Source organism: Bufo gargarizans, chromosome 4 (genome assembly GCF_014858855.1).
Source record: "Bufo gargarizans isolate SCDJY-AF-19 chromosome 4, ASM1485885v1, whole genome shotgun sequence".
NCBI classification, from domain to species: domain Eukaryota; kingdom Metazoa; phylum Chordata; class Amphibia; order Anura; family Bufonidae; genus Bufo; species Bufo gargarizans.
This window is the reverse complement of record NC_058083.1, coordinates 104,556,700-104,576,722: the sequence shown is the minus strand read 5'-3', so window position 1 is coordinate 104,576,722 and position 20,023 is coordinate 104,556,700. Positions and strand designations below refer to the sequence as shown.

At 43.4% G+C, this 20,023-nt stretch overlaps 1 protein-coding gene across 2 annotated transcripts in view; it reads left to right on the top strand.

The window, feature by feature from the left end:
• Positions 1-20,023, top strand: part of LOC122934932 (beta-galactoside alpha-2,6-sialyltransferase 1-like) — a 239,285-nt gene that overhangs the window by 174,404 nt on the left and 44,858 nt on the right. For both annotated transcript variants that reach the window (XM_044290607.1, XM_044290608.1), the window contains one exon: positions 2,454-2,555. In XM_044290607.1, the coding sequence (XP_044146542.1) occupies positions 2,454-2,555 (102 nt within the window). The remainder of the gene's footprint in view (positions 1-2,453; positions 2,556-20,023) is intronic.

Genomic DNA, 20,023 nt, shown 5'->3' with positions numbered 1-20,023 from the left:
TGTGCCGTTTAACTGCCTAATACCCTCATTTTACTGCCTGCTGACTGGCGCCCCCTGCAATTTGGTGCCCGGTACAATGTTCCCCCCCTGCCCCCCCATGCTACACCTCTGAGTGGATATAACATTATATTGTACCATCTTATTTGATATACCTCTTGTGTATTTTTTATTTTCCTGTTTTGCAATAGTCTTGGTATGGCATAAGGTTTTCTGCCATGGATTTTAGCCATGGATTTGCAGTTTGTGATGTCATGGATTGACCTCCAGATTAGCTCTGTTTAATAGGGGTAATCCATGTGCAGCTACCCAGCCATGTTTTCCATAAAGGTTCCATATCAAGAAGAAACTTGTCGCTTCATTATTTAATTTCAGACGCTGTATGAATGGCAACATTATTAAGTAGAGATGAGCAAAGTTTAAAAAAAATAACAAAGTTAACAAAAATGTTAGGAATTACTCCGTAACAAATCGCATCCCATTGTAAGGAGTGGGGGTAATGAAGGGGGAACAGCAATCGCACTGCTCCCTATCATTTAACCCCTCAGATGCTGCATTCAACGCATCCAGGGGTTAAAACAAAAAAATACATCGATTTGATCGCAGAGAGGACGTCACGGCCATCTTGATTGAAGTAAACATGCCAATTCTCGTGTTTGCTGACATGTGATGTCCCCATGTCATCGCGCTGCGCAGTGAAGTCATTCGAGATTACGTCACCGCGCCCACCCAGCGTGATGATGTGGTGATGTGAGAATTGCCATGTTTTCTTCAGTCAAGATGGCCGTGACATTCTTTCCATGATCAAATGGATAAGATATGTTTTGGGTTTTCATTCGTTAGCATTAAGCGCCAGGAAATTCAGCTTAATCAAATTGTTCCTGAAATTTGGATCGAATTCCACTTTGTTAACTTTGAATCGCGCAACACTATTAATTATTATTGGAAATAATGGAAGTACAAATACAAATGACATGTATTTATAGCTATAGGAATATCTGCCATAGATGCAGATTGAACAAAAGAGGAGATCACCTTTAGGCTACATTCACACGAACGTATTTTGTTTCCGCGTCCGTTCCATTTTTTGGGGATGAGGACTCATTCATTTCAATGGGTCCAGAAAAAATGCGGACCGCATTGTTACAATGGCTCCGCAAAAAAAAACGGATGCCATACGGACGCCATCAGTTTTTTTTTTTGTTGTAGATCTGCAATTTGCAGAACGCAAAACACATACGGTAGTGTGAATCTAGCCTTAGGGCTCATGCACACAGCTGTATGTATTTTGTGGTCCGCATAACACGGATCCGCAAAAAAAAACAGAAGACAATCCTGTGTCATCCGTGTTGCATCCGTTGTTTTTTTTTTGCGGACCTATTGTAACAATGCCTGTCCTTGTCCACAAAATGAACAAGAATAGGACATTTTTTTGCAGAATTAACTTGCGGACATATGGAAAAGGAATGCACACGGAGTAATTTCGTAATTTCAGTTTTTTTGTGGACCCGTTGAAGTGAATGGTTCCGCATACAGGCTGCAAAGCAACCGGAACTGACACGGAAAGAAAATATGGTTGTGTGCATGAGCCCTTACAAGAATAATGTCTAATGCTTTCTCCAAGATTTTGACATCACAAGGCAGAACTGATATAGGCCTGGAAGGCTAGGGCTACACAGCGACATGTCGTACAAAAATCAATTTTAGGCCCCATGCACACGGCCGTGTGCGGGCCGTGGAACCGCGGCCTGGATCCCTCCTGAGAGCAGGAGCGCACGGCGTCACTGGTTGCTATGACGCCGTGCGCTCCCTGCTGCCGGCACAGTACAGTAATACACTGGTATAGATCATACCAGTGTACTACTGTATTGCGGCGGCAGCAGGGAGCGCACGGCGTCATAGCAACCAGTGACGCCGTGCGCTCCTGCTCTCAGGAGGGATCCAGGCCGCGGTTCCACGGCCCGCACACGGCTGTGAAACACGGCCGTGTGCATGGGGCCTTAGATGGATTTTTTCCAATTGTCGTGTCACAGTCTCAGCATGCCACAGTGCGACACCATTGACTAGCATAAAAAAATGTTGCGTAACTTTTCGGCGATAAGAAGTTGCGCGACACATGTCACGGTCTAGCCCTAGCCTAAAAGTCAGAGAAAATGGTTCCTAACCTAGCTTTATCAATGCTTCTATAATCGCTTCATTCATAAAATGAGGATGTGACCCATCAATTACAGCCTCCTAAACGAGGGGGCAGCAAGTGGGGGGAAGGGAACAGGATATCAGACGACACCTGTAATCATTTAAATCTCTGCTTGAGATATAACTGCATGCCAAGTTTTGCAACGATCCAAAATTTCTATCTGGGTTCTTATTTTTTTTTATTCAATGGTAGTATAATACATGCAATAAATATATTATTATATTATAATAAGATCTTATAATGTTTCTCTTGCTTGCAGGTCGTTACGAGGGTCGATCACCATTTCCTGGAAAATCGTATATATAAAAATGTGATATTGATCATGTGGGATCCTGCTCCATATGATGCTGATATATATCAGGTAAAATGAACATGTCCTGAAAGTATTTTTTTATATGCATATTATGGATAAGCAAACCAGTAGTGGAAGTCAATAGGAGAACCCCAGGCACCTCCTGCTCTGAAGAGGGGAGGGGGTCAGACTCTAGTTCAGATTAGGAGTCCCTGCTCTGACTCCATATAGAGTTACAGTCAGGTTATTTCATCTCCGTTTCAACAATACAGAGAGATTAAAGTAATCCGACTAAACAAAGAAAACTGAAGAAAAGTCTTTTCAAGATCTTCTGTAAATGTCATTCTACAAAAATGCCTATTCTAACTGAGGAAAAAGATAGGACACCCTTGCCCCTAATAGCGAGTGTTACCTCCTTTGGCTGAAATAACTGCAGTGAGACGGTTCTTGTAGCCATCTACCAGTCTTCGACATCGGTCTGAGGAAATTTTACCCCACTCCTCAATGCAGAACTTTTTCAGCTGTGAGATGTTTGAGGGGTTTCTTGCACGTACAGCCCTTTTCAAGTCACCCCACAGCATCTCAATGGGATTCAAATCTGGACTTTGACTTGGCCATTCCAGGACTCTCCATTTCTTCTTTTTCAGCCAATCTTTGGTTGATTTACTAGTATGTTTTGGGTCATTGTCATGTTGCATGGTCCAGTTCCGCTTCAGCTTTAATTTTCTAACTGATGGTCTCACATGTTCTTCAAGCACCTTCTGATACACAGTAGAATTCATCGTGGATTCTATGATGGTGAGCTGACCAGGTCCTGCTGCAGCAAAGCAGCCCCAAACCATGACACTTCCACCTCCATGCTTCACAGTTGGTATGAGGTTCTTTTCTTGGAATGCTGTGTTTGGTTTACGCCAAACATGTCCTCTGTTGTTGTGTCCAAATTATTCAATTTTGGACTCATCTGTCCAAAGAACATTATTCCAGAAGTCCTGGTCTTTGTCAACTTTATCTCTGGCAAATGTCAGTCTGGCCTCGATGTTTCTCTTGGAAAGCAAAGGTTTCCTCCTTGCACACCTCCCATGCAAGTTAAACTTGTACAGTCTCTTTCTGATTGTAGAGGCATGTACTTCTACATCAACAGTAGCCAGAGCCTGCTGTAGTTATCGAGATGACACTTTAGGGTTTTTGGAGACCTCTTTTAGCATCTTGCGGTCTGCTCTTGGGGTGAACTTGCTGGGGCGACCAGTCCTGGGCATGTTGGCAGTTGTTTTGAAAGCCCTCCACTTGTAGACTATCTTCCGGACAGTGGAATGGCTGATTTCAAAATCTTTTGAGATCTTTTTAAATCCCTTCCCAGACTCATAGGCTGCTACAATCTTTTTTCTGAAGTCCTCTGACAGCTCTTTTGCTCTCACCATGGTGCTCACTCTCACTTCAACAGTCAGGAGCACACCAAACTAAATGTCTGAGGTTTAAATAGGGCAAGCCTCATTCAACATGCAGAGTAACGATCTACTAATTATGTGCACCTGGTGTGATATACCTGTGTGAGATCTGAGCCAATTTAAGAGGGAATACATGTGAGGGTGTCCTATCTTTTTCCTCAGTTAGAATAGGCATTTTTGTAGAATGACATTTACAGAAGATCTTGAAAAGACTTTTCTTCAGTTTTCTTTGTTTAGTTGGATTACTTTAATCTCTCTGTATTGTTGAAACGGAGATGAAATAACCTTTTATTAAAAATGTTACAAAAAACCACATGCTTTCAAAGGGTGTCCTAATTTTTTCACATGACTGTATATGCATATATGGAGTCAGTGCTTGGGGACACCCCAGGGTATTTAAATCTAATTTCTGCCAGGATTTGAACTCCCAATGTTGCACATTAGAGAAAAGCATCTTATCCACTCAGCTATAAAGCTGAATGCTAAACTGTGTCCGAAAAACCTCATAGAAGTTTCTGATGTAGTAAGTATTCCTATTCAGCAGAAGACTTATTTTATATTTCTGTGTAGATTAACATGTAGCTCTATAGCAGCGGTCAGCAACCTTCGGCACTCCAGATGTGTTGAAACTACGACTCCCAGCATGCTAATTCACTTTTATGGGAGTTCTGAAAATAGCTAAGCAAGTGTGCATGCTGGGAGTCGTAGTTTCACCACAGCTGGAGTGCCGAAGGTTGCTGATCCCTGCTCTATAGTGTAGTGGTTAACATCCTTGACTCTAATGTACAAGTTTGAATCCCGGCAGAAACATTTATGTATATATAAGTTTTTAGCCATAATATATTTACATATATTATTATATAGTAATAATAGTAGGTGATGATAGGAATAAGGTAAAATGATAAATAGATGAAACATAGAATAAGGGAAGGATGAAAGATACAAAAGAAACTTTAGTCGATGAAGTAGATGTGTAGTTGGGTTATTCCAATGTCAATTATAGATGCTTAGTAAAATGAGTGGTGTGCGCCAGCAGGGTGAGTGATGGTTATGCCAAGAAAACTGTGTATAGTAATAGGGACTAGATATTACTCACTGTGTGTTTGATGGCTCAATGTCCGCTATTGTCGGTGGCGTCCCATATGGCAATTAGCTAGTACTCAACCTGCAGTCAGACTTTTCGCTGTGTGATAGCAGTGCTGGATTCAGTAATAGTCCCCGGCATCTTGCTGCTTCACGTTGTATGTTTGCGCGATCTGTGTAGCTGGCTTGGCGTCTCATGTGATCTGTCACGTGGTTTCCTCTGTGCCGGTCAGCTGATGCTGATGCTTCTATCCTGCGATATGTTGATCCTATTGTTTTCTTCTGGTTATGCAGAAATCAGAAATCCTTCAATGACGGTGTGGGTAATGGTGTATAGTCTCATAGGTGATACCCACCATTACCCACACCGTTATTGAAGGATTTTGGATTTCTGCATAACCAGAAGAAAACAATAGGATCAACATATCGCAGGATAGAAGCATCAGCATCAGCTGACCGGCACAGAGGAAACCACGTGACAGATCACATGAGACGCCAAGCCAGCTACACAGATCGCGCAAACATACAACGTGAAGCAGCAAGATGCCGGGGACTATTACTGAATCCAGCACTGCTATCACACAGCGAAAAGTCTGACTGCAGGGTGAGTATTAGCTAATTGCCATATGGGACACCACCGACAATAGCGGACATTGAGCCATCAAACACACTGAGTAATAACTAGTCCCTATTACTATACACTGCTTTCTTGGCATAACCATCACTCACCCTGCTGGCGCACACCACTCATTTTACTAAGCATCTATAATTGACATTGGAATAACCCAACTACACATCTACTTCATCGACTAAAGTTTCTTTTGTATCCTTCATCCTTCCCTTATTCTATTTTTGATCTATTTATCATTTTACCTTATTCCTATCATCACCTACTATTATTATTATTATTATTATTATTTGATAATTTTTTCATCATTTTTATCACTATTACAATTTTTTCACTCCCTTGGACATTTACCTGCAACCAACAAAATCGCATTAGGTATTCATATCTATGATCGAACTTCAACCACCAACTTATTAAAAGACACATCAATCAATGATATATGAATCACTACTACCCATCATACATTTTTATCCTGCCAACCCTTTTAATCACTTTTTAGTCTAATCCAAGTTTTAAAATCATTATCAAATAAACAACATTTTTATTCATCAATAAACACATAATTTGTATTACCCAGATATTAAGTGCCTGCCTAGTGTTTATTCATTTGAATTCTTTTGCACACTAGTGGCTGGGTGAGTCACTATAGACAGAGCACTAATCCAGGGCGAGTAATTGGGAGAGCCACTATTAGTTTCTTGCCATAAAGTAGTGTTCCCCAACTCCAGTCCTCAGGGCCCACCTACAGGTCATGATTTGAGAATATCTCACAGAATGAAGACCTGTGGTAAGTCTTGAGGCATTGACACTAATTATATCACCTGCTGAATACTAAGGAAATCCTGAAAACATGACTGGCAGGTGGGCACTGAGGACTGGAGTTGGGGAACACTGCTATAAAGCACCTAATGACATGTGCTTGGCTCAGTCTTAGTCAGGGAGACCTGAGCATAGAAAGGGAAAGACATTGTATAGAGTATTATTGGAAGATTTTTATTACAAAAACTTTTCACAGACCCAAAAGTCCTTTTAAGGACTATTGTGTGTGATAGCAGCAATATTCACTATGTTTGTAGCGCAACCTGCACTAAATTGCTCAGTATTAGGGAGAGCTGTGCATAGGAAGGGACAGAGTGTAGGGAGTGTTATTGGAAGATTTTTATTAGAAAATTTTTCAGAGACTCAAAAGGCCTTTAAAAGGACTATTGTGTGTGACAGCAGCAATATATATTTTTAGCGCATCCTGCGCTAAATAGCTTCTTATAGGCCGCTGCGGACAGTTAAATTATCAGCACCACATCTCCTGTGGAAAGTGTGCGCATTCCTAAAATATCAGTGACATCCAATGTACTTTTTCTGTAGACAGTGTCCACTGCGGACAGTTAAATTATCCGCGTCACATCTACTGTTTAAAGGGTTTCTGTCACCTGAAAAATGGGTGACACCTGAAAAGCTGGCTGACATTAGCAATGTGCTTTATAATATGCTAATTTGCCTCTAGGAGCAGGGGGGGGGGGGGGGCGTTGAACCTACTCCTAGAGGCTCCGTTTGCCCACCTCTTTTCACATCCTTCTTCTCTTGATTGACAGGGCAAGGCAGCGCTTCTCTCCTCCCGCCGGCCATATCTGCAGTGTAAATCTTGCGAAGTTCAGTATTCGATGCAGGTGCAATGAGGGAAGGACGCTCGGCGGCTGCTGGCTTTCTTACTGCGCCTGTGCCGAATAATGAACAGTGCGAGATTTACACTGCAGACACGGCCGGCGGGAGTAGAGCAGGGCTGCCTGGCCCTGTCAATCAAGAGAAGAAGGGCGTGAAAAAAGGTAGGCAAACGGAGCCTCTAGGAGCAGGATCAATGCCCTCCTGCTACTAGAGGTGAATTAGCATATTATAAAAGTTAGTTTTTCTCAATAAAGCCAGTGAAATGTCAATAATATAGTTATGTTCAGCTGACATTAGCACATCGCTAATGTCAGCCAGCTTCATACCCATTTTTCAGGTGACAGAAACCTTTTCAAGTGTGCACATCTCTAAAATATCTGTGTCCGCTGCGAACAGTTAAATTTTCTGCGCCACATCTCCTGTGTAAAGTGTGTGCATCCCTAAAATAACAGTGACATCCAAAGTACTTTTTCCGTAGACGGTGTCCGCTGCGAACAGTTAAATTATCCTCACCACATCTCCTGTGTAAAGTGTGCGCATACCTAAAATATCGGTGACATCCAGTGTGCTATTTCTGTAGATGGTGTCCGTTGCGGACAGTGAGATTACCAGTGCCACATCTGCAGTGTAACGTGTGCGCCTAAAAATGTTATCTGTGACATACAGAGTACTTTTTACGTACACGCTTTGGACAGTGACATTACCGGTGGTACCTCTCCTGTATAAAGTTTCCGCATCCCAAATACCTGTGACATTCCCTGTAATTTTTTACTAGCCGCTGGTGACAGTATTGACATTATCTGCGGGATTTCTCCTGTTTGACGTTTCCACATCCCAAATACCTTTTAAAAAAATTTGGCGCATACACTTCAAAATCCTACGTTACTGTACATGTGACATACTTTAAAGCATATATCACATTTAAAATGAAGAAGGTGAGCAGTAAGGGACGGGGGAAGTGGTCGTGATGATGATGGTGCACGCAGAAGCCGTGGCCCTGGGCATGTTGAAACTGTGCCTGCTGCCAGAGCACAAGAAAAACAGTCATCAACGATACCTAGCATCATGTCCCAGTTTGCAGGACAACGCAGGACATCACTCTTGAAGTCAGACCAGTGCGACCAGGTGGTCGGTTGGATTGCAGCCGATAATACTACCAGTTGGTTAAGCACCACCCTGTCTTCCACCAAGTCCAGTCTTTATATTCCTTCCACCTTAGAGAGTCTGGCCAAACATGTGATCCCATGCTCGGATATTCCGAGGACCTCTTTTCCTCGCCATTCCTTGATTTGGTCCTCTCGCCAAGCATGCTTGAAAGGGGACAGATCTTGTGCCTTAATTCCCAAACTCTTGAGCATCCACAGTCAAGAAGATGACGATGGGGAACGGCAATTACTGTTTAATGAGGTGGATGATGATGAGATACAGTTGCCAATAACTCAACAGCAATTACTGTCTCAAGAGGTTGAGGAAGAGGATGAGACACAGTTATCAATAACTGAGGTTGTGATTAGGTCAACAAGTCAGGCGGATGAGCACAGAGTGAGGAAATGGAAGAGGAGGTGGTGGACGATGAAGTCACTGACCCAACCTGGGAAGGTGGAAAGCTGAGCAAGGACAGCAGTACAGAGGGGGAGGGATCTGCAGGACTGCAACAGGCTGGAAGAGGCAGTGGGGTGGCAAAAGGGAGAAGGCGGGCCATGTCAAACAGGGGTAGGTGTTCAGCAGTCTGGCGCTTTTTTGAGGAAAGTGTGGACGACAAAAGAATTGTAATTTGCAACTGAGCAGGGGTGTGAACACTATCTACCTCACCACCACCAGCATGATCCATCACATGGCATAAAATCACTGTAATAGGTGGTCCGAATGCCTGGGTCCACAATCTGTTTTTGCGGGTCACACCACTGCCTCCTCTTCCCCTGTGTCACGTGCTGGCCAATCCCCTCTTGAATGTGCAGGCCAGGATGCCTCCTGCCTTGCACCTGGACCTTTGCAAGAACCATCAGCGACCACATCCACTTCCGTGTCCCAGCTTAGCGTACAAATGTTCTTACCCCAGGCATTTGAACACAAGCGCAGATACCTAGCCACCCACCCACAGCCCATAGCACTAGATGCGCAGCTTTCCAAATTACTGGCCCTGGAAACGTTGCCATTTAGTCTTGTGGACACTGAAGCCTTCCGCAGCTTCATGTCGGCGGCCGTCCTGCGTTACGCAGTCCCCAGCCGCCACTATTTTTCAAGGTGTGCTATTCCTGCTTTACACCAACATGTGTCGCTTAAGATCACACGTGCCCTGACCAACGCAGTTACTGGGAAGTTCCACTTAACCACGGACACATGGACAAGTGCATTCGATCAAGGATGCTACATTTCCCTGACGGCTAACTGGGTGAATGTTGTGGAGGCCGGGAGTGAGTTGTACCCTGGGATGGCACAGGCGCTATCGATTCCAAGGATTGCAGGCCCTACGTTGATCAGGGTTGCTGCCAGCACCTACGTTAGTGGCTCCAACCACTTCTCCTCCTCCTCCTCCTCCTCCTCCACTTCCCCCTTCAAATTATTTGCGTGCAGCACCAGTCAGTCATCAGTCAATAGCCGGAAGCAGTGTAGCACTGCAGTGGGGAAGTGGCAACAAGCCGTGCTGAAGCTGATATGCTTAGGGGACAAACAGTACACTGCCGCAGAGCTGTGGCAAGGGATAAGAGACCAGACTGAGCTGTGGCTCTCGCCACTCAACCTAGAACCAAGCATGGTTGTGTCTAATAATGGCCGTAAATTGGTGGCGGCTTTTTAGCTCGGCAAGCTCACACACATCCCATGCCTAGCCCATGTCTTAAACTTTGTGGTTCAGCGGTTCTCAAAACCTATCCCAATTTGCCTGAGCTACTGGTGAAGGTGCGCCAAGAGTTTGGGAATTGGTCAAACCAAAAGGCATGACCAGATTCTCAAATTGACCCTCAGGAGTATTAAAGGCCGTTTTCCATTCGTCCCCTTCCTTGATTCTTACCAGATTATATGCCCCCCTCAAATCCAATTTAGAGAACACCTTGGCACCGACAATCTGATTGAATAAATCTGGGATCAAAGGAAGGGAATAGGGATCACGGATAGTGATGCAATTAAGCTCATGGAAGTCCAAACATGGCCTAAGAGTTCCATCCTTTTTTTTTAACAAAGAAGAAGCCTGCAGCCACTGGTGATTTAGAAGGTCTAATATGACCTTTAGGCCTCTTTCACACTCTTTTCCATTTATGGGCCGTTTTTTGCTTTCCATATACGGTCCATATACGGAACCATTCCTTTCAATGGTTCCGAAATAAAAACGGAATGTACTCCGCATGCATCCCATTTCCGTATTTCCGTTTTTCCGTTCCGTTGAAAGATAGAACATGTCCTATTATTGCCCGCAATTCATGTTCCGTTGCTTCATTCAAGTCAATGGGTCCGCAAAAAAAACAGAACCCATACGGAAATGCATTTGTATGTCTTCCGTATCCATTCTGTTTTTGCGGAACCATCTATTAAAAATGTTATGCCCAGCCCAATTTTTTCTATGTAATGACTGTATACTGTATATACCATACGAAAAAAACGGAACGGAAACAGAAAGACAATGGAAACAAAAAACGGAACAACGGATCTGTGAAAAACAGACTGCAAAACCCTGAAAAAGCCATACAGTCGTGTGAAAGAGGCCCTAGCCAAACTCTCGGTGATATACTCTTGCTTGGCTACTCTTTCTGGTTCAGAAAGATTATACAACCGAGACTTTGGCAATCTAGCCCTGGGAATAAGGTTGATGGGGCAATCATACTCCCAATGAGGAGGCAACTCCTGGTATCCACCCTCAGAGAAATATCAGAAAAATCTGAAAGGAAAGAAGGTAACATTTTAGTACTTACAACAGAAAGCGACTTGCTGAGACAGTTGTCAATGCAGTAATCACTCCAATCGAGAATCTGTCTCACATCGATGGTAGGGTTATGTTTGGTTAACCATGGTAAACCTAGCACCAGAGGAGCAGGCAAACCCTCCAGCACAAAACATGAAATTGATTCAATATGAGAATCTCCCACCTTTAGACGAATGTCCTGCACCATTTGAGACAGACACTTTTGAGATAGAGGGGTGGAATCAATCGCAAACACAGAAATATTTTTGTCTAATGCGCTTGTTGTCAAACCATGCATACGGACAAACTGGCCATCCACTAGGTTAGGCTACTTTCACACTCGCGTTTGGTGCAGATCCGTCATGGATCTGCACAAACGCATCCGTTCAGATAATACAACCGCATTAGCTTTAACATAGCCAAAACGGATCTATCTTGAAAGTCAATGGGGGATGGATCCGTTTTCTATTGTGCCATGTTGTATCAGTGAAAACGGATCCGTCCCCATTGACTTACATTGTGTTTCAGGACGTATCCATTTGGCTCAGTTTCGTCAAGCACCGTTTTGGTGTCTGCCTCCAAAGTGGAATAGAGGCGGAATGGAGCCAAACTGATTCATTCTTTCTTTTTTTTTAAAACATCATTTTTATTTTTGTGTGCCATATATGTTCAGTTACATACATTAGGTCAGAAAATGGTACCCGACATGGCAGCAGTTTACAAGTTATTTATAGTGTAAAAAAACATTAATAAAGTTACTTGAAGGAATATATCATAACATCACGTATGTAGTTATATTTTGTTATATCACAAGGCAAATATCGAGCGTCAGATCATCTAAGTGGTAGATGAAAGGAGTAAGGGCTTTGTATAAGCAAAATACAATATTTGTAGTAATGTATACGCATTGAAAATACATTGCTATATATAGCAGTACACATTAAGATACTTAGATCATATAGGAGCACTTAAGAAGTTGGTGAGTATAATGTGGATGAAGTCCAGATTTCCCATCTAACTAGGTGTTTATTTAAGTAATTGAATGCCGAGGCAGACATCTTCTCATACCAACACTGTTCGTTAACCATTTTGATAATAGTAGAGATATGTATAGGAGTTTGAGTTTTCCATGATAAGGCAATTTTGTGTCTTACTGCTATAGACACATGAGAGATAATGATAGCATGTAGAAAGGTAAATGTATCTATACCTAATGATAATAAAGCTAGGGCAGGATCCCGGGTGAGTGGGAATTGTCATAGATTGGTTAGTCCCACCACATATGGATGTGAATCTTTTACCGGGTCAGCTCACCTGCAAGCCCTCACCTAATTATACCCAATAGGTAATTTGTGCGCACAATGCCTTGCTTGGATGTGGTAGCCATAGCTGTTTCTCAGGCTCCCTCTCCGGAATCAAACCCTGATTACCCCTCAACCCGTAGTCAACATGGTTTGCGCTGACAATAACATCAAAAGTTAATAGACAAGACATCCGAATGCATCGTCGCCGTCAGGGGGACTTGCGATCGGCCCCAGGTTATCTAGAGTCAGCAAAGCGGCAGCAGGCCCTCACTCATAATGTTGTTGGTGATCGATAATAATAAGTTGTCAGCAAAAAGACTTAGTTTATATTCAGTTTTTCCAATTGATAATCCTTTAATGTCACTATGAGATCGTATGTGGATTGCTAGGGGTTCAATGGCTAGGGCAAACAAAGCTGGGGAGAGTGGGCAACCCTGCTTCATTCCCCTCCCAATCAGGATAGGGTGGGCCAGTGTGGTAGGGAGTTTAAAGGGAACCTGTCACTGAGATTTTGTGTATAGAGCTGAGGACATGGGTTGCTAGATCGCCGATAGCACATCCGCAATACACAGTCCCTATAGCTCTGTGTGCTTTTATTGTGTCAAAAAAACGATTTGATACATATGCAAATTAACATAAAAGAGTCATATCTTACTTGTGTGACCAGAGAAGAGTCACATTTTCAAGCTCTGAATCATCTCAGGTTAATTTGCATATGTATCAAATCGGGTTTTATACATAATAAAAGCACACAGAGCTATGGGGACTGGGTATTGCGGATGTGCTAGCGGCCATCTAGCAGCCCATGTCCTCAGCTCTATACCCAAAATCCAGGTGACAGGTTCCCTTTAAGACTAGCTTTTGGTTTGGAATATAGTGCTTGGATAGCCATAAGAAAGGGGCCCTTAATGCCCATTGCAGTGAGGACTTTATAGAGGTAAGGCCAGGTGACAGTATCAAAAGCCTTCTCAATATCCAGCGCCAGGAGAGCCAATGGGGTCTTGTTTGTATTAGAGGACTGTATGGTATTCATGATTTTCCTAATGTTGTCAGGTGCCTCTCTACCCAGGATAAACCCCACCTGATCTCTGTGGATAAGGTCTGGGAGAAATGTATTGAGTCTATTTGCTAGTATTGAGGTAAAGAGTTTGTTGTCTATGTTCAGTAGTGAGATTGGCTCATAGTTGGATGAGAGCAAGGGATAACCGTGATTGCAGCATTGAGAAATTCTTCAGGGGGTGTGGATCCCTGCATTAGCTGATTGCAGAGGTTAGTAATATGGGGGGTAAGTACGGGGGCCAGCTTTTTATAGTAGAGGGCGGAGTATCCATCTGGGCCTGGAGCTTTTCCCAGTTTGAGGGACTTAATTGCATGTGTCACTTCTTCTTCTGAAACTGGTTTACACAATTCTGACTGTGACTCTGGTGTTAATATGGGTAATCTTATTGAAGATATAAAATTCTCAATCTGAGAATCAGAGTACCCTCTAGGGGCGGTGTAGAGTTGCTCATAGTATTTGTGGAAAGTTTTGTAGATGGAATCTGGATGGGAGGAGACTTGATCTGATCGAGTACGTATTTGAAATACTTGGTTAGTATTTTGTTTCGCTTTAAGCTGACTAGCTTGAGATTTGTCTGGCTTATTAGCATATCTGTAATAGAAGGATCCTGTCCAGCGAAGGGCCTTTTCCGTGTTGTTAGTGAGGATCATGTTTAGTTGCTGTTTCACATCTTTAATGGCTTTTATGAGGTATAATGATGGGGATCTCGGGTGTGCCCATACTAGTTTGTTCAGTTTTGATTCAAGGTTAACTTGGGTCTGGGTACGCTCTCTCTTTCGTTTGGACGCAATACTTATCAGTTTGCCCCTAACAAATGCCTTATGTGTTAACCATAGCATCATAGGATCAATTTCAGGGGAGGCATTATCGGTAAAGAAGTGTGAGATATCCTCCTGCAATTGAGTGAGTATCGCAGGTTGGGTCAGGATGGATTCATTCAGTCTCCAGGGTGGTCTGGTGTAGTTTTGGTGGGGTAATGTAAAATCAGAAATGACCATATCATGGTCTGACCAGAAAGATACTAGGTGCCTGGAGTAGAACAAACTGGGAAGACTGGAAGTGGATGCTAAAATCAAATCTATACGAGAGTAAATGTGATGTGCAGGGGAGTAGTACGTATAGCAACTTTGTGGGCCGTTATATTCCCTCCACGTATCAGCTAAGGAGAGGGACTGTAGGACTTGATTAATCCTGCTTGTCTGGGCTTTGGGACGTGGGGTGGGTTGTGGAGCTGAACGGTCCAGCACAGGATGAAGAACTAAATTGAAGTCACCGCACCAAATTATTTTTTGGTAGGAGAGCATCTCAATTATTTTACCCATACTCTCCAGAAATGAAATGGGGCCTACAGTGGGGGCGTAAGTATTAACCAAACATAAAACTTCTCCTCTGCAGGTCCCTACCAGAATAACAAACCTCCCCTCTGGGTCTATATGTGAGTGGGTGACAGTTATAGGAAAGGAATTCCTCAGCAGGATGATCACTCCTCTACACTTTGAAGTGAAGGTGGATGAATAGTATCTGGTATACTTGTATTTTGGATGGGAAGTAGGAGTGAAATGGGTCTCCTGCAGACAGATGACGTTGGGCGTGTGTTTAAGGTGTATAGCAAAGGCTGCTTTCCTCTTCCTAGGGGAATTGAATCCCCTCACATTATGAGTTAAGAATTTACACATTGTATAGATTTAGGGGGAGAAACCGTTTATAGGAAGACACCCAACGTCATCTGCACTCAGACATGCCTCCCGCTCAATAATCCGAATCATCACATTTTTCCAAATCGTGTACATATTGCCTCTAAGTCAATAGGATAGAACAACATAAAAAGGGCAAAAACTAACGTAGAAAAACAAAAAGAGCTGTGAGGCCCATAACTTATAACATGTTTGGTTAGCAGATGTAGAAGCAAAGTCAGCCAAACCACGGCGGACAATATCCTTCCACATAAACCCATGATTAGGGTCAGCATGAAAATCTGCATCGCCGATACCCTATAAGAAAATAACATAACCATGTGCACATTTCTAGGTCATATATTAAGAGACTTATATAAAACAGGACCTGAGAGAGGTAAACGTCCTCAGCAAAGCGCTGGGTATGGTGCATTAAGTATAGGTCAGGTGAACCTCGGTGTGTTCGAACCAGTAGAGGCTGGAGTAACTTTAGTCCATACTCTCACCGGCCGCTGTGTTAGCGGCGTGGAAATTGATGGATTTTGCAGGTCGCATTGTATCCCGGCCCGTTGTAGTGCTTCTAGCCCCTCTGACGGTGACCGGACCGTATGAGGTGGGGAATTTAGTTGGAAAGTTAGGTTAAAGGGAAAACCACATCTGTACCTGATTTGCGCCTTCTGTAGGGCCTGAGTGACCGGCCTCATTTCCCGCCTCCTGTGGAGTGTAGATGGGGCTAAGTCCGCATACAGGTGGACTGATGTAGGTAGCCCCGGTAAAGCGGAGAGGCCTCTGGCAGCTGATAAAACTTTATCTCTCGTCTCCGGGTGATGGAATTTTTAATGAACACACCATGAAAACATTCACAGTGCAGGTGGAAAAAGTATGTAAACTCTTGGATTTAATAACTGGTTGAACCTCTTTTGGCAGCAATAACTTCAACCAAACATTTTCTGTAGTTGCAGATCAGACAATGATGACACAATGGTCAGGAAAAAATTCTTGACCATTCCTCTTTACAGAACTGTTTCAGTTCAGCAATATTCTTGGGATGTCTGGTGTGAATCGCTTTCTTGAGGTCATGCCACAGCATCTCAATTGGGTTGAGGTCAGGACTCTGACTGGGCCACTCCAGAAGGCGTATTTTCTACTGTTTAAGCCATTCTGTTGTTGATTTACTTCTATGCTTTGGGTCGTTGTCCTGTTGCAACACCCGTCCTCTGTTGAGCTTCAGCTTGTGGACAGATGGCCTTAAGTTCTCCTGCAAAATGTCTTGATAAAATTGGGAATTCATTTTTATTTCGATGATAGCAATCCATCCAGGCCCTGACACAGCAAAGTAGCCCCAAACCATGATGCCCCCACCACCATACTTTACAGTTGGGATGAGGTTTTGTTGTTGGTGTGCTGTGCCTCTTTTTCTCCACACATAGTGTCATGTGTTTCTTCCAAACAACACAACTTTGGTTTCATCTGTCCACAGAATATTTTGCCAGTACTGCTGTGGAACATCCAGGTGCTCTTGTGCAAACTGTAAACGTGCAGCAATGTTTTTTTTGGACAGCAGTGGATTCCTCTGTGGTATCCTCCCATGAAATTGTCGGGCACGACAAAATCCATTCTTGTTTAGTGTTTTATGTATCGTAGATTCGCTAACAGGGATGTTGGCATATGCCAGAGACTTTTGTTAGTCTTGATCTGACACTCTAGGATCCTTTTTCACCTCATTGAGCAGTCTGTGCAGTGCTCTTGCAGTCATCTTTACAGGACAGCCACTCATAGGGAGAGTAGCAGCAGTGCTGACCTTTCTCCATTTATAGACAATTTGTCTTACCGTGGACTAATGAACAGCAAGGCTTTTGGAGATACTTTTTTATCCCTTTCCAGCTTTATGCAAGTCAACAATTCTTAATCGTAGGTCTTCTGAGAGCTCTTTTGTGCGAGGCATCATTCACATCAGGCAATGCTTCTTGTGAAAAGCAAACCCAGAACTGATGTGTGTGTTTTTTTTTTTATAGAGCAGGGCAGCTGTAACCAACACCTCCAATCTCATCTCATTGATTGGACTCCAGTTGGCTGGCACCTCACTCCAATTAGCTCTTGGAGATGTCATTAGTCTAGGGGTTTACATACTTTTTCCACCTTCACTGTGAATGTTTACATGGTGTGTTCAAAAAAAATATGGTAACATTTAATTATTTGTGTGTTATTAGTTTAAGCAGACTGTAATTGTCTATTGTTGTGACTTAGATGAAGATCAAATCACATTTTATGACCAATTTGTGCAGAAATCCATATCATTTCAAAGGGTTCACATACTTTTTCTTGCGACTGTATGTATAAATGTCACTGCACTATAGAGCTGCATGTTGACCTGCACAGAAATATAAAATAAGTCTTCTGCTGAATAGGAATACTCACTACATCAGAAACTTCTATGAGTTTTCTTTTGGCACAGTTTAGCATTCAGATTTATAACTGAGTGGATAAGGTCCTTGCCTCTAATGTACAAGGGGTTGGGAGTTCAAAAACAATTCTGAAATAGATGCTAAATTGTATTTTAATACACTGACTAGAGCATCGCGCTCGAGCACACGCGGTGTCCGGCCGACCATAGCGATGCTCGTGCCTAACTGGTGTTCGGCTGAGCATGCCCGATCAACACCCCCTCTACCCTCCTAGGACTCAGAGGGGGTCATTTTTTATGGCAGTTTTTTTTAGACCTGTGTTCTGGTTCTAAATATATGTCTGATTTACCACCAGGCTTGGAGCATTCATAGATCAGGCTTAGGGCTCATGCACATGGCTGTTGCCTGGCCGTGGCCGTATTGCTGCCCGCATACAGCGGGGCCGAAATACACAGGCACCAGCCATGTGCACCCCGCATCACGGATGTGGACCCATTCACTTGTTCAACATGTTCTATTTTTTACGATGTGGATGGGTCACAGACCCATTCAAGTTGAATGGGTCTCAATCCATCCTGGCCGCCACACGGATGTTGCCCGTGCATTGGGGACCGCAAATTGCGGTCCCCAATGCATGGAATGGCCGCACAACAGCTGTGTGCATGAGACCTTATATGTGCTGGCAACTGATGTAGACCTGGTTTCCTAGTCTACCTATAAGCTTCATTTAAAGTGAGGAACAAAAGTATTTGAACACCCTGCGATTTTGCAAGTTCTCCCACTTAGAAATCATGGAGGGGTCTGAAATTCACATTGTAGGCGCATTCCATCTCTTAGAAACAGAATAAATAAGAAAATCAAGAAATCACATTGTATGATTTTTAAAGAATTTTTTTGTCTAGCACTGCTGACACCTGAGAAAATTAGTGTTAATATTTGGTACAGAAGCCTTTATTTGCAATTACAGAGGTCAAATGTTTCCTGTAATTCTTGACCAGGTTTGCACACACTGCAACAGGGATTTTTGGCCCACTCCACCACACAGATCTCATCTAGATCTGTCAGGTTTAGGGGCTGTCGCTGAGCAACAGAGTTTCAGCTCCCTCCAAAGATGTTCTATTGGATTTAGGTTTGGAGACTGGCTAGGCCACTCCAGAACCTTGATATGCTTCTTACAGAGCCACTCCTTGGTTATCCTGGCTGTGTGCTTCGGTTCGTTGCCATGTTGGAAGACCCACACACGACCCATCTTCAATCCTCTGACTGAGGGAAGGAGGTTGTTGCTCAAAATCTCACAATAAATGGCCCCATTCATCCTCTGCTTAATACAGTGCAGTCGTCCTGTCCCCTTCGCAGAAAAGCACCCCCAAAGCATCATGTTACCACCCCCATGCTTCACGGTAGGGATGATGTTCTTGGGATGCAACTCATCCTTCTTTTTCCTCCAAACACGACGAGTGAAGTTTAGACCAAAAAGTTCTACTTTGGTCTTATCTGACCACATGACTTTCTCTTATGCCTCCTCTGGATCATCCAGATGGTCATTGGCAAACTTCAGACGGGCCTAGACATGTGATGAATTGAGCAGGGGTACTTTCCGTGCAATGTATGATTTGAAACCATGACAGCGTAGTGTTCTACCGACAGTGATGTTTGAAACTGTGGTAACAGCTCTCTTCATGTCATTGACCAGCTCCTCCCTTGTAGTTCTGGGATGATTCCTCGCCTTCCTTATCATCAATGATACCCCACGAGGTGAGATCTTGCATGGAGCCCCAGTCCTAGGGAGACTGACAGTCGTCTTTAGCCTCTTCCATTTTCTAACAATTGCTCCAACAGCTGATCTATTTTCACCAAGCTGCTTGGCAATTACCCCGTAGCCCTTTCCAGCTTTGTGGAGGTCCACAATTTTGTCTCTGGTGTCTTTTGACAGCTCTTTGGTTTTGCCCATGGTAATAGTTGGCATCTGACTGACTGTGGGGTGGACAGGTGTCTTTAAATAGCTCAGACAGGTGCTACTAAGTTAGATTAATGAGTGGAGTAGAGGTGGACTTTTTAAAGGCAAAGTAACATGTCTTTGAGAGCCAGAATTCTTGCTGTTTCTCAGGTGTTCAAATACTTATGTTCAGCAGTGCAAGACACATAAATTCTATAAAAATCATACAATGTGATTTCCTGATAAAAAATAAATAAATCTGTCTCTCAGAGTGGGAATGCACCTACAATGTGAATTTCAGACCCCTCCATGATTTCTAAGTGGTAGAACTTGCAAAATCGCAGGGTGTTCAAATACTTCTGTTTCTCACTATAAAACCAGGCGTTGCATGATGGTCTACATCCTAATCCTATTTATAGACCTCATTGTGGTCCGCATGTTCTAGGTCA